The sequence below is a fragment of the Phalacrocorax carbo genome, chromosome 2 (assembly GCF_963921805.1).
Source record: "Phalacrocorax carbo chromosome 2, bPhaCar2.1, whole genome shotgun sequence".
NCBI lineage: Eukaryota > Metazoa > Chordata > Aves > Suliformes > Phalacrocoracidae > Phalacrocorax > Phalacrocorax carbo.
Genome location: NC_087514.1, coordinates 64,786,532 through 64,799,588, shown reverse-complemented (window position 1 = coordinate 64,799,588; position 13,057 = coordinate 64,786,532). Strand labels below are relative to the sequence as shown.

At 50.6% G+C, this 13,057-nt stretch overlaps 2 protein-coding genes across 3 annotated transcripts in view; one reads left to right on the top strand and one right to left on the bottom strand.

Moving 5' to 3' along the window:
- TSHZ1 (teashirt zinc finger homeobox 1) overlaps nt 1–3,126 on the bottom strand; it is a 57,132-nt gene extending 54,006 nt beyond the window's left edge. The window contains exons 1-2 of one of the 2 annotated variants that reach the window (XM_064443116.1): nt 2,630–3,126; nt 239–1,345 (exon numbers count right to left, since the gene is read on the bottom strand). In XM_064443116.1, the coding sequence (XP_064299186.1) occupies nt 239–278 (40 nt within the window). In that variant the 5' untranslated portion in view covers nt 279–1,345; nt 2,630–3,126. The other variant, XM_064443115.1, reaches the window with a different exon arrangement.
- A 538-nt stretch (nt 3,127–3,664) lies between these two features.
- PTGR3 (prostaglandin reductase 3) lies at nt 3,665–12,240 on the top strand. The gene is made up of 2 exons (XM_064443117.1): nt 3,665–4,249; nt 10,477–12,240. The coding sequence occupies exons 1-2, from the start codon at nt 3,942–3,944 to the stop codon at nt 11,399–11,401; spliced, it is 1,233 nt and encodes a 410-aa protein (XP_064299187.1). The 5' UTR covers nt 3,665–3,941; the 3' UTR covers nt 11,402–12,240.
- The last annotated feature ends 817 nt before the right edge of the window (nt 12,241–13,057 follow it).

Genomic DNA, 13,057 nt, shown 5'->3' with positions numbered 1-13,057 from the left:
TCTCTCTTCCCCACCAAGGTGCTGCTCCCCCCCCCCGCTCCGCCGCTCCCCCCACCCCCCCCGCCCCAAACCCCAAACCCCCGGAGGCAGCCACCCGGGGTGTTTAAATCTGCAGCGGGGCTGGAGAAACCGCTCCCCCCGCGGCAATGCTTCCCGGCGGGTTAACCCCTCCCCTGCCGTGCCCGCGGCACCCCTGCGCCGGCAGCGAGGGCCGGCGCGGGGAGGCGGAGGGTGTTACCTGCGGAGCGCCGGGGTGCCTGCTGCTTTCTCCGCGGCATGCTGCCGCCGCCGCCGCCGCCTCGCCGCCCGCCGCCGCCGCAGCAGAGTTTCCGCGCAGGACTCCTCTTCCGATCCCCCTCTTTTCATGCAGAAACAAACACACACGCACACACCCGCGCACGCACACACACAAATAAAAAAAAAATAAAATGGGGGGGGGGGGAGGAGGGAGGGAGGGAAGAAGGGAAGGAGGGAGGAGGAAGGAGAAAAGAAAGCGGATTCAACTTCTAATTCCGCCTAGGAAGAGCGAAAGGGAGGGTGGGGAGGAATGGGAGAGAGGGAGAGGAGGAGGAAGGAGGGGGGGGAGGAAGGAGGAAAAGTTTGGTCGGGTTCTCCTCTCGCCCGGCCCGGGTCCCCCCCCCGGGTCAGCTCCCGGCGCGGCGAGCGGGGTGCGCGGGGCGGGGGGGAAGGTGGGGTGTGGGATGAGGCAAGCCACAGACTGGTGACAGGGATGCCAATTTCCGCCGCCACTCCAAAAACTTGCTTAGGAAATGTTTTCATTTACAAGGTTAATTTTCCTCCCTCTCTCTCGCTCTCTCTCTCACTCTCTCTCTCTTTCTCTCTCTTTTAAGTTCCTTATAAGACAAAGCTCTTCAGTCCTCTCGGCAGCAGCAGCAGCAGGGAAGATGCCAGTGGAGATGTGCAAAATAAATAAGATTTGATCAGTTCAATCTGTAGCCCAAATCCATTATCTTTCTTTCGTTCCTTTTTTTTTTTTCCCTCCTTTTCCTCTCTCCCCTTCTCCCCCTCTTTTTCTTAATCACTTCTTCGTCTTCTCCTCCTTCGCGGTGGAGAGCCGAGCAAGCGGCGGCGATGAGACGGTAAATTCAGTCACTCCCCCCCTCTCAGGCGTTCTCCGAGATCAAAGAGTCTCAAAGCGCAACTTTCTCGCTCGCTCGCTGGCTGGCTTGTTTCAAGCTCGTGGATTTGTGTGTTGTTGCTGTTGTTGTTGTTGGGGGGGGTGGGTGGGTGTTGTTTGTTTGTTTTTTATTGCGTTGATAATAGTTTGTTCATTGTGCAAAAAACGAGGTCGATCCGGTCTCTCCTTCTCCTCCCAGCACTTAGTCTAAGAGCAAGAAAGCAAATAATAAAAAGGAGTAAAGCCCCCATACATACATATACACCGGATGGGAAATGTCAGTCACTCCTCCACCTTCCAAACAGTCACAGATCAAACAGTGTCACCACCGGAGAGGACTACTTTTCTCTCTTGCTCTCCCTTTTTTTTCCTCCACAAATCGAAGCTTCTTCTGATACTAAATATAATGCAAACACATTTTTTTATCATGGATTTTTTTTGGTTGATCTTGATCTGCAACGGAAGAAAAAAAAAAGAAAAAAAACCACACACACACCCAAAAAATTGCCAAAACCAAGAAAAACCCCGGAGAGTGTGTGCAAAGAGGGAGGGGGGGGAGGAAGAAAAGACATTCACTGAGTGGGAGAGATTAACGTGAACTGTCCCCCCCCAAACTCCTGGGAGAGAAAGAGATCCACTCTCCCTCTCTTCTCTTTTCACTGAAATATAACACACATTCGGATCCCAGGGCTCTCAGACAGTCTCAACTGATAGACAGACACATCGAGCTGCTTTTCCTGCTTCAGTTTGTTACTCCTCCTCCTCTTGCCCACGTCACCCTGACAATTACAAATAGGTCTCACACAAACCCATACCTGTCAATCTTTTTAATTGCTTTGTTTTCATTTTTCCCCCCCTTTCCCAGAGCTAAACAATATGACACAAAAAGAAGTCTTAATACAGAGCGGCATAAAAGATTCCTCATGTGAGACACGCGTTGAGGGGGTTGTTATTATAATCCACTTGCTAAAGTGCTGTGCAAGACGCATGTGCTGATTTAACTTCAGCAGAGGTCTTGTTTCAGCAAACTTTAAAAAAAGCGAAAAAAAAAAAAAGGCAGGAGATGATACCTCGCTTGGCACACGTCTAACCGGCATTGAATTAAAAATGATTTGTGGGAGATTACAGTTCATCCTTACTTTAAAATACCAACAGATTGCAGAGCAAGAACTGCAGCATATGAAACATGCTGCTAATAGATTTTGCACAGTATGTGTCTGGGGATTTATATAATGTTAACTGCAAGAACAGAAGGGTTCTTCCCTTTCTTTTTTTAAGTCAAGAACGCAAATAAAAACTACCCAGCTGATTCCTAAAGGAAAACCCTCAGAACGGCAATTTTGCTCTCTTTCGGGCAGAAGGGGATTTATTCTTTTATTTATTAATACCGCACAATTAAGCAAAGAGCTGTTTATACCGGTAGGATGGAGTTAATTCTAGGAATTACACGTGAGCTCCTCCGACATCCGTGCAACATCTCTATTAAATTACCTGCCTCCCTCCCTCCACGCAGTTGTACCAAGTTGGGATTGGCGACTCTATCACAACATTTACTTTGGTCCCTTGACCCAGCTGATTTTCTGCGCAGGTTCCTTCTCCCAAATGTATCCTACAGAGAGAAGCGATTTTTTTTTTTTAAGGATAAATGTAGTATTCCTGACAGTAACGGGGGGGGGGGGGGGGGCGGACACACAACCCTGCGACCCAACCGAACTGACTGCAGCCCCTTAACCTTCCCCCCACACAGGAGGGCAGCGGAGGGGGGGGGGAGGCGGGGGTGCGCCGCCCGCGAAGGATACCCCGCACTGCTCTCCCGGCGGCTGCGATAAGAGCTTCGCCTTTTGAAATCCCCTCACGCACCGCGGCGCAGCCCGCGCCTCAGCCGCCCCAGCCAACGGCCGCAACAGCCGCCGCGCGCACCCCGGCTCCCGCGCCCGCGCGCGGCCGCTAACGGCTCGGGGTTGATTCGTACCACCTTGCGAGGAAGTGAACGTTTCGCACGGAAGGGGCGGAGCCTGCGCCCGCAGGCAGCGGCTCCTCGGCGGCGGCTAATAACAACATTAGAAGATTAGCGGCAACTTCTCCTCACTTCTCTAACCTTATCGATCTGAAAATTTAGCGTGCTTTCTTCCTACCTTTTTTTTTTTTTTTAGTAGAAAGATAACCTCTTTTTGTAAACTAAAGAACGGGGGCGGGGGGGAGGGGGGGATCCGAGGCGTGTTTCTCTCTCTCTCTCTCTCTCTCCTGCTTTTTAAACCCCTTAGTCAGAGGCAGCGTGCAAATTAAAAGCAACCTTTAGGAGAAAAATCCAGCCTTCCGTCCATCTGCCTCACTGCCAGACGAGCGCGGTCCCCGCCACCGTCCCGGGGCGCGGCGGCGGCGGCAGGCAGGCAGGCAGGGGCAGGCGATGCCGCTGTGCCCGCGGTGAGGCGGGCCGGGCGCAGCCGCTGGCCGGACAGACGGACGGACGGACGGACGGCCTCCCCCCCCCCCCCCCCCGCCAGCCAGAGCCGGCCGGCGTGGCTCCTCGGTAACGCCAGCGGCGGCAGAAGACGACCGGCTGCTGGGGACCATCTTGCCGCCGCTGCTCTGGCGGCGTTCCCGTGTGGCGGAGGGGCTGGCTGGGTGGGGAGGACGGAGGCAGGTTGCAGCGCGCCACGCCGGGCTGTATTTACATACACAAATAGCTGCCTGCGGAGAGTTTCTCCTGCCGGCTCGGTGGCGGTGGGTCCTGCGGCTGCCTGGAGAATCCCGAGCCGCAGCTCTCCCAAGCGCGGGGGCGACAGGAGAGCCGAGACAGGGCATGAGTTTTAGCGCAAAAAGCGGCGCTTTGCTGAGCTCCCGGGCACCGCGGTGCTGGTGGTGGCGGCAGCAGCCGTCCTGCGCCGCGGCGGGTCCTGCCTGGTCCTACTTCGGTGGCAGCCGGCCGCGGTCCATCCTGGACATGTCCTACTCCCGTCACTTTCTGGATTTCCAGGGCTCGTCTATCCCCAGCTCCATGAAGAAGCTGGAGGTGACTAAGCTGAGCCAAAACTTCAGGGAAGCGGTGACCCTGCGGCAGGACTCGCCCGTGCCGCTCCCGGGAGACGGAGACCTCCTTGTCAGGAACAGGTGAGCACCCCCCGCCCCGTCCCGGCCCCCGCCGACCTCTGGCACCTTGTGGCCTGCTCCCTCACAACACGCTCCCTCACTTTGGAGACCGGCTCCAAAGTTGTACCAGCTGCCATCTGGCGACTGTTAATTTAATTTTATTGTTGCTGTTTTGAACGGCTGGTGCTACAGTCCGGTCACCCCATCCACGTGTGTGGGGGGGTGACACTTCGTCTCTGGCGGGGCGGGGGGGGGAGAGGTGGGATTGTGCGCGCTGCCCCCGGCGCACGCCTGCCCGGAGGAAGGGAAACACCGCAGGGCCCCGGTGCCACGGCCGGAGGGAGGCGAGTTCTGCGTCCGGAGAGCGCCGGCAGGGAGGGAGGGAGGCAGAGGCCTGGAAGCGCTTGCGAGCCCCTCCCAGGTCCCTGCCCGGGCTGGTTACGCGCACGCAGTCCCGGGGCGTGAGCGCGTCCCCGCCGTGCCCCCGCAGCTCCCTCGGGGAGGCTCGCCGGCAGCCGCCATGCGGGTGCCAGCCCGCTCCTCTGCGCCACACAGCCGGCCGCCTTCCTTACCCCCGCCCGCCGCAGCCCCTCAGCCAGCCGTGACTCACCGGGGAGACCGAGGGCCGAGGCCCGCCGTCCTGCCCGGCCGGCCCCGGCCGCTGCCGCACCACCCCCGCCTCTGCGCGCCAAAAGCGGGCGGCGGCGAGGGGGCAGGGCGGCCGCCCGGCGCTCCTCGGCCCAGCGCGGCAGCGCCGCGGCCGTCCTCGGCCTGGCTCGGCAGGACGCGAGCCCGCCGTTGGTGGCGGCTTTTAGAGCGGAGCCGGGTCGGGGGGAGAGTGAGGAGGTGACATTTTGCTTAACATAATACACCGTAAGTCCCGCGCCAGCGCTAAGGACTGCGCGTCCGGCGCGGTGACCGGCTCGCCATGAACAGAAGATTCTGAGGACGAAACGTGCCTCCCCACCGCTGTCTCCAGAAACCTGTTTGTTGTCGGTGGCTCCTTCCTAGATGTTGCCGTTGCTTGAGCTAAAACCAAGCCTTTTAAAGTTCAGAGGTTTCTCTGCCCACGAGGGGAAGCTGAAACTGTGGGAACTTCGGAGCAGACTGCGTGGCTGGTACAGAAGAGAGCAGCACTCTCTGGTTCTTGTCAAGCAAGGAAATCGTAGTAACACGCAGTGCCATGCTCTCCGTTGGAGCTTAAAGATATTAAGCACTAAGTTGGCTTCAGAACAGGGCTGGAACTTCTGTTAAGGCAGCATGTGACTACGTGTGTATGGTGTGCGTGTATGTGACTCTCTAGCGTGTGTCCGTATGTAACACATAAATACATAGTATGGAAGGGGCAGAGAGAAAGAACAGGGACTCTTCTAGGAGCTGATGAGGAGGCTTCTGTGGCACTTTAATCCGATGCTGACATCTCCCACTAGAGTTTCTGAGACCAAAATTCCCTCCAAACTTAAAAGTGTAAAACATTGTGTTGCGGCCTCCAGTAATGACCATGAAACAGCAATGGCACGAAACGGCCATCAGGCTGGAGTTAAATTCCTTTTCGTGGAAGGAGTCAAAAGACTTGAGATCCAAGTAGCAAGTTTCTGCTTGGGTAATGCAAAGCAGAGTGACATCCTTATTTCTCAGATCCCCTCCCCCCCACGCACGCACTTGGAGTCTTTCTCATCTTCCCCCCCTCCCCCCCTGCTTCCCGTGAATTTTTAAAATTTATTCATTTTTTATACGGCTTCCAGTGTAACTCTTCCTTTCTCCCCCACCTCCCTCCTATTGCTGGGTGGGCTCCCTGGGTGCTAGGGGGATGTGCACACCTCATGGTTAAAGGGCTGAGGCGTGGAGCTTGTACCACGCTAAAGGCAGGAGCTGGTCCTCAGATTGAGGCAGGCAGTTACTGGGTTTTAATGCATCAGCCTATTACGCACATGTACAGACCCACAAGCATGAGTGGGGATGGAGGGGAGGGAGAGGTGAGTGATGAAGTCCACATTTAGAGTTTATACGTTTTGTATTATTTGGGGTTCTATGGCATTTCCTTTCTATTATTATTTTCTGGGGAATATCATACATGACATGGGATCACGTTACTGGAAAACATTCTCTATATACAATCTGCAGCAGGAAGTGAGTTCTGAATGTTTCCCCCTCTCTTGTCACTCTGGAGAAGCATTTTCTCATCCCAGAAGGATAAGTCCCTGGCTCTATTTAGTTTTTTTTTTACAAAAAAAAAACCAAAAACAAGCCCTAAATGCAACTCTGTATTTTCTAATAGGTAGAAACATACAATTAAAACAAAAACAATAAAGGACTTGGGTTCCAAGGGTGCATTTGCGGATTTGTTCATTTTAGTCCCAGTCATGCCCATGAATAGTATTAATTGCTTTGAGCTCTTTATGCAAAACAATCCTCGTCCACCACAATAAAATCTGGTTTTGGATTTAGGGGAATGGGAAATTAAATGTGCTGAGTTCCTGTATGGATAGATATTTCCAAATAAGATGCTCTTAGGGGGAACTTTCTTCCCCTTTTTCTTCTCCTGTAGGCAACTAAACCAGCAATCCTTATTTCTGCTTTTTTATAAAGAACAATCCATCCTTTATTCAGAAATTCTTCAAAACTAGAAATCTATTTAAAGCAATTTTTTTACTTCAGTTCTGTGTAGGAGAGGAGGAGGAGGGGGGAAAGTGAATAAAAAATCCTTAATGAAGCCATTTAAGCTTCGTATGTCCCTTTGTCCTGTTCTCGGGGGGGGGGGGGGGGGGCAAGCTTCCTCCGTTTTATTGCGGGACGAGGACCCAAAGGCTATGAAGATTTGGTCCTTCTTAAAGTTGTTGGGGGATTTTCGAGATTTTCTGGAGGAAGTGACACATTTCATTTCCAAAATACCTGTAGTGATTTACTGTTGGGCTGGAAGAGGGGGGAAAAAGTTTCTATAAAAGGGAGTAAGAGGGGCTGAGAAAGTTCTTGAACCAAGGGACTGATGGATCACAGTGGGAAAAGTGGAGGACTGTTCCTGCTGAGTGTTTCGTCTAAATAATGTTTTTCTTGCATGGTACTGGTTTGGATGACTTTGTTTTGTCTGTGTTTAAGGCTGTGGTGCTGGTTTTCAGTGTCTCACGCTTTGTTGTGGTAGGAAAGGCAGCATTTCCTCCCCTCGGCGGTGTCCTCCTGTTTTCTATAATAAACAATACGAAGGGGTTCAACACTGTTGAGTATAAATAAAACGGGTGACTCAATGTGCGTAATTATTTTGGGAAAAGCCAATCTCTAGCTTTTTTTCCCCCCTCAGGTTTACGTCTTCAAATGTTGGAGGACCGAGCCTCGATTAGAAACTGCTAAATTAAATAATACATTTTAAGTAAGAAAGTAAAACAAGGCAATATAAAAGGTCTGGAAGGGGTCTTAAAACCCACCAGAACCGCAAGTAATTGTTACTTCTGTGCTCTCCTTTTCCTCAGTCTCAGAAGTTAGTAAACTGATCTTCAACTTGCAGATCGTACTTATTCCTACTTCTAAAAGCAAAAGCACCTAAGGAACTGCCGGCACATCCCACCACCTCCCTTCTGTCAGCTGGAATGACAAGGCAAATTAGACAACATGTTTTAATCCAGACGCTGCGTACCGTCGTTTTAATGCGCGAGGCATCTAAGAGACTAAACAACCTTAAAAAAAAAAAAAAAAAAACAAAAAACAAAACAAACACCAACCACCACCACCACCAAAACCCAGAAAAGCCCGTACGGTGCGAACAGGAGTTTTGAGTTCGCAGATAATAAAAAGGGAGTTTACAAAAATTCGGGGGGAGGGCGGCCCGGGCGGCAGGCTGCGCTGATGAACAGCGGCGAGCCCGGGGAGAACCATTTCCCGCGGCCCAGCAGCCCCGCGGGGGCGGGGAGGGCGCGGGTGCCTGTGCACGCGTGTTGGTGTCTCCCTGCGTGGGCACGGGTGGGGGGCGGACACGCGAGCCCCCCGCGGCGCGGGGCAGCGCAGAGGGCTTTGTCCGCTGCGGGCACGGCCGCCCGGCCCGCCAGCCCCGCTCCCACGGGCGAGCCCCGCTCCCACGGGCGAGCTCCGCCCGCGCCCACGCAGCGCCCGTCGGCGGGCAGGGCCGGGGGCGCGGTGGCCCGGGCGCCCCGCATCCCCAGGCGCCCCGCATCCCCTGCCCGGCGGCCGCCCCAGCCCCGCGGGAAGCCCCGCGCCTCGGCGGGCCGGGGGGGCGGCACCGGCCGGTCACGGCGGCGCCGGCAGCCGCCCGCACAAGGTGCGGTGCAGCCCGGGCGGGGAGGGTTTGCATCCTCCCCGGCTCCACAACAAAAGCGAGGACGATGCGTGTGCTGGAGTCCTGCGCGGAGGGCGGGCGGCCCGCTGCACGACCTGCCCCTTCCCCGCACGCAAAGTTTTTGTCCTCGGGGGGTTATTTACCTGCCTTTGTGCTCGCCCCGCTGCAGCGCAGCGCTGAGAAGAAGGGGAAGCTGCCAGAGGGAGACAGACAGACAGACGGGGGCTTGCGACTGTTAGCGCTGGTCTGCCCCCCCCCCCCCCCCCCCCCGCGGGGTGCGCTGCCCCAGCCGCGGGCACGGCTGCTCCGCAGCGTGCGAGAGCCGATGCGCGCCGGTGGCGTGGGGAGGGAGGCTCAGCGCGGCGGGAGCGGGGACCTGCCTCGCCCTTCGGGCCGGGGCCGGGGGCAGAGGGAGCCGCGGGGGGCTCGCCTGAAAGCTACCGAGAGCCCCCGGGGCCGGGGAGGGGGCGAGCACGGCTCCCCGCCGGCCCCTCGCCCTCAGCTCCCTTCCGCAGAAGTTGGGGTGCCGAAAGCGGGAGGAGGGTAGCGCAGCGCCGGCACGGCTCGCCTCGCTGCTCCGAGCCCCTCTCCCTGGCGCCCGAGGGGCACGGTTTGCCTCGGAAGCTGCCGCTCCCTCGCCAATTTTTATGTGTCTTTTAGGAGTACTGGATGGGAGTTGCCATAAAGCGGAGTAACGGGGGATTTTTCTGAGCCTGCGAACAAGGCGCAGGCATTTTTTTGTTGCCGCTGAGCAGTGAATTAAAGGCAGAATTAAAAAGAGCAACAGTCACTTTCACCTATTTTACGCATGGATATGTTTATACGCGCGTGTCTGTCTGTATGTAACACGTTACGCTGGCGAAAGTTTGAGGCTTCCCATCCTATAAAGAATGAAGGAAATCAAAACGAGCAAAGCGGTTTTAGTTCTTGCTCTGTTTGCAAGCAATTCAACACTACACACACAAATGATTTGAGCCTATTGCTAACTGCAACAATTACAGTGCACTGTTTGCATACTTCTGCAGCTTTTGCATGGTATCAGGTACACCTTTCGGGTTGTCAACTTCCACATGTAGTGAAAGTGCTGGTGTTTTCTGTTGTGTGTGTTTCACATTTGCCAGTTAACAGAGTCTTCTCCAGTCTCTCTTCCCTTTCCTGTGTAAAGGCGTTATTATGGTTTAAAAAAAAAAAACCCTACTAAAATATTCTAGATCATAGTTTTCTTTTAGGCGTTATCTCCTAGTGCTTAATCAAGTTGTGAGAATGTCTCTTATATTTTTCTAGAAAAAAAAATAACATCCATTTTCACCTGTTAGAGGTCAGTAGGACTTGATACTCAGTCTTACGATTTTAGTCCTTCTGTGCAAGGTTGTTTTGATGTGTTGCAAGTAATTTGTATAGAGAAAAATATTTTAACGTCGACATTAGCTACATCAGAAGGCAAATTTGCTGTAGTGACTCCATCAATTAAAAAGTACTTGCCTACAGTAACATGACCTTGCAAATGACATCGATAGTTAATATGATCATTAGTCATTAACAGTATTATTATATTCAAAAATGTAAATTTGTTGCCAGAATCCACATATTTACCGCTTTGCACGTTTTATTCTTCAGTGTTTTCACATCTTGTATAAAGTGGTGAATTAATTTTCATCCTTTAATCCTGTATAGAATTATTTTTAGTTTGCTAAGTTTGGTCAAACGGACCTGAAGAAATAGAAGTTGGTTTTTGTTTTTTGATTTTTTTTCTTTCAGCAGATTTATCCTTAATTCTGAAGTAACAGAATGTGAACTCCTGAAGTCTGATGGAAGTAGTCTCTGGAGTGTACTCATTATTCAAATATACCAATAATCAGAAAAAAGTCTCACACTTATCCCACGAATTTAAATTGAAGGTTTCTCATAGGACAAAGGCTTGATAAGGAATAAATCTCGTTAATACATTTTTGTTTTCTTCTAGATTTGTCGGCATTAATGCATCTGACATAAACTACTCAGCCGGTCGATATGATGCATCAGTTAAACCCCCATTTGATATAGGTTTTGAAGGTGTGGGTGACGTGGTAGCGTTAGGACTCAGCGCCAGTGCTGATTATACGGTGGGTCAAGCTGTGGCCTACCTGAAAGCAGGTTCCTTTGCTGAATACACAGTTGTGCCGGCCAAACACGCAGTTCCTCTACCCTCTGTGAAACCTGAGTTTCTTACTTTAATGGGAAGCGGCGCTACCGCACACATCAGTTTGAAAGAGCTGGGAGAGCTGTCTGAAGGCAAGAAGGTTCTGGTGACAGCAGCGGCTGGAGGAACGGGCCAGTTCGCTGTGCAGCTTGCGAAGAAGGCAAAATGCCATGTAATTGGAACCTGCTCCAGTGATGAAAAGGCTGGTTTTCTGAAATCCATTGGCTGTGACCGTACGATCAACTATAAAACTGAAAATGTTGAATCTGTTCTTAGAAAGGACTACCCCGAAGGTGTGGATGTAGTGTATGAATCTGTTGGGGGAAAGATGTTTGACTTGGCTCTTAACTCCTTGGCTACCAAAGGGCGCCTGATAGTTATTGGGTTTATCAGTGGCTACCAAAACCCTACTGGCCTCCCGCCCATTAAAGCAGAGTTATTGCCAGCAAAACTGTTGAAGAAGTCTGCCAGCATCCGGGGTTTCTTCTTGAACCATTACCTTTCCGAATACAAAATGGCTCTGAAGCACTTGCTCGAGATGTATGAAAGAGGAGACCTGGTTTGTGAGGTGGACTTTGGAGACATGTCTCCGGAGGGCAAGTTCACTGGCTTGGAGTCTGTGTTCCGTGCTGTAGATTACATGTACATGGGAAAAAACATTGGAAAAATTGTAGTTGAATTACCTCACTCTGTCAACAGTAAGCTGTAAAAACAGAACAATGATATAAATCAGAAGAGAGAAAATGGGCACTTTGTGCCTCAGAATTACTAGAAACAATTTCTTTTTTTAAGCTTAGTAATGGATATTATATTAAAAAACAGCATTAAGGTGTTAATAAAAAGTTTTGCCTTTTTTTTTTTCCTTTTCTTCAAAGTGCTTAAATCGGTGGCTGTAGGATGGACTTCATGGGCCTGTGTTTGACTCTGTCACTTAGACTGGCATGAGACAAGAACATTGTTCTTGACAGAATAAGTCTTGATGCAGAGGCAGATTTAGTCTGTCAGACTGGTTTGATAATACTTTATATATAGTTCAGCTCAGGAAAAAAAAACCCTCTTTCAGCAATTTTGATTCCCTGATTTAAAAATAAAATTGTTAGAACAAGACTAAGAGTCGTATCTTGTGGTTGCTCTATTAATTTCTTGAAGTTTCTGGAAAAAATTATACTCTTCATTTTTTGTCACAAACACGATAATCATAATTCAGTTGCATCATGGATCATAGTAATATTCCTTGACTGGTTGTACAGGGAACATTTATCCTCCAATTCTGACATGTCAGTAATATTAAGAAAAGCAACTTGACTTTTTTGTTTTAATTATGTCTTTCGTAACTATAAACAACTGTGCAATTTTCTTTTAAATCTTTTAACTACAAGTTGCAACATAATCTCATTTTCTTGCCTTTCATGTGCTACTGTTAAAGTTTACTGTCCGCTCTCCCCTTTAGACAGTATTACGTGATTGTTGGAGAGGGGTTTTGAGCGATGTTCACGTGTGTTCAAGTCCTGTATGTTTTTTGAAGATTTAATAAAGTTAAAAAAGCTATTTAAATTTTGTGGCATTTATTCGTATTGATGCGGTTCCTGCTGACTAGCTTCTTTGTACATAACCCCTGTGTTCTAGAGTCCTTTGCCTGATGATTCTTGTTGTGACTTCCCATAATCAGGCTGCTGCTTCTACTTTTACCGAATACTGCTTCTGCAGAAGCCCTTTTCCAAACAGGGAGACCATTTTAAACCTGCAGCCACAGTTCCTCGTACACGTACTGATGCTCAGCCATAGCTTATCTTGCGGGTGCAGTTAAAAGGTTTTGTAAAGTTTTGAAAATTCTTCCTCACTTAATAGATATTATTAATGGTACATACAGTGGGAGTTCCTGCTAGATGTGTAATATTTTCCAGAACAATAAAATACTTTAAACTATGCTTGCTCTACATCTTTTTTCCCATAGCAAATGTTTAAGATCTTAGAGGCTGATTTTGCCACATCTTTTGAAATTATATACATTTGTATGCGGTTGGAGAGATGGAAACTTCCTAAGATCATACACCTAATAATAAACGTAATGATAGTCTGATAATGTCTAGGTGTTGAAGGAAAAAATCCAGGGTAAGCTTAATTTTGGGGCATTACTCAGGGCTAACTGTACATAACATTTTTAAAAGTAGCATGTAGGAAAAACTTCTGTTTTACTCAGTAGTACAGGCAGTAGAAGAAGTATTTTCAACTTTGATTTAACACATTTTTATTGTAATTTTTCAGGCCATTTGTCACTAGCATCCTAAAGAATTGTGTGCAATGAAGAACGGTCCTCCCTTTTTTGGGCCATGCCTGACTACTGGGTTTAGTCCCACTTTGGAGG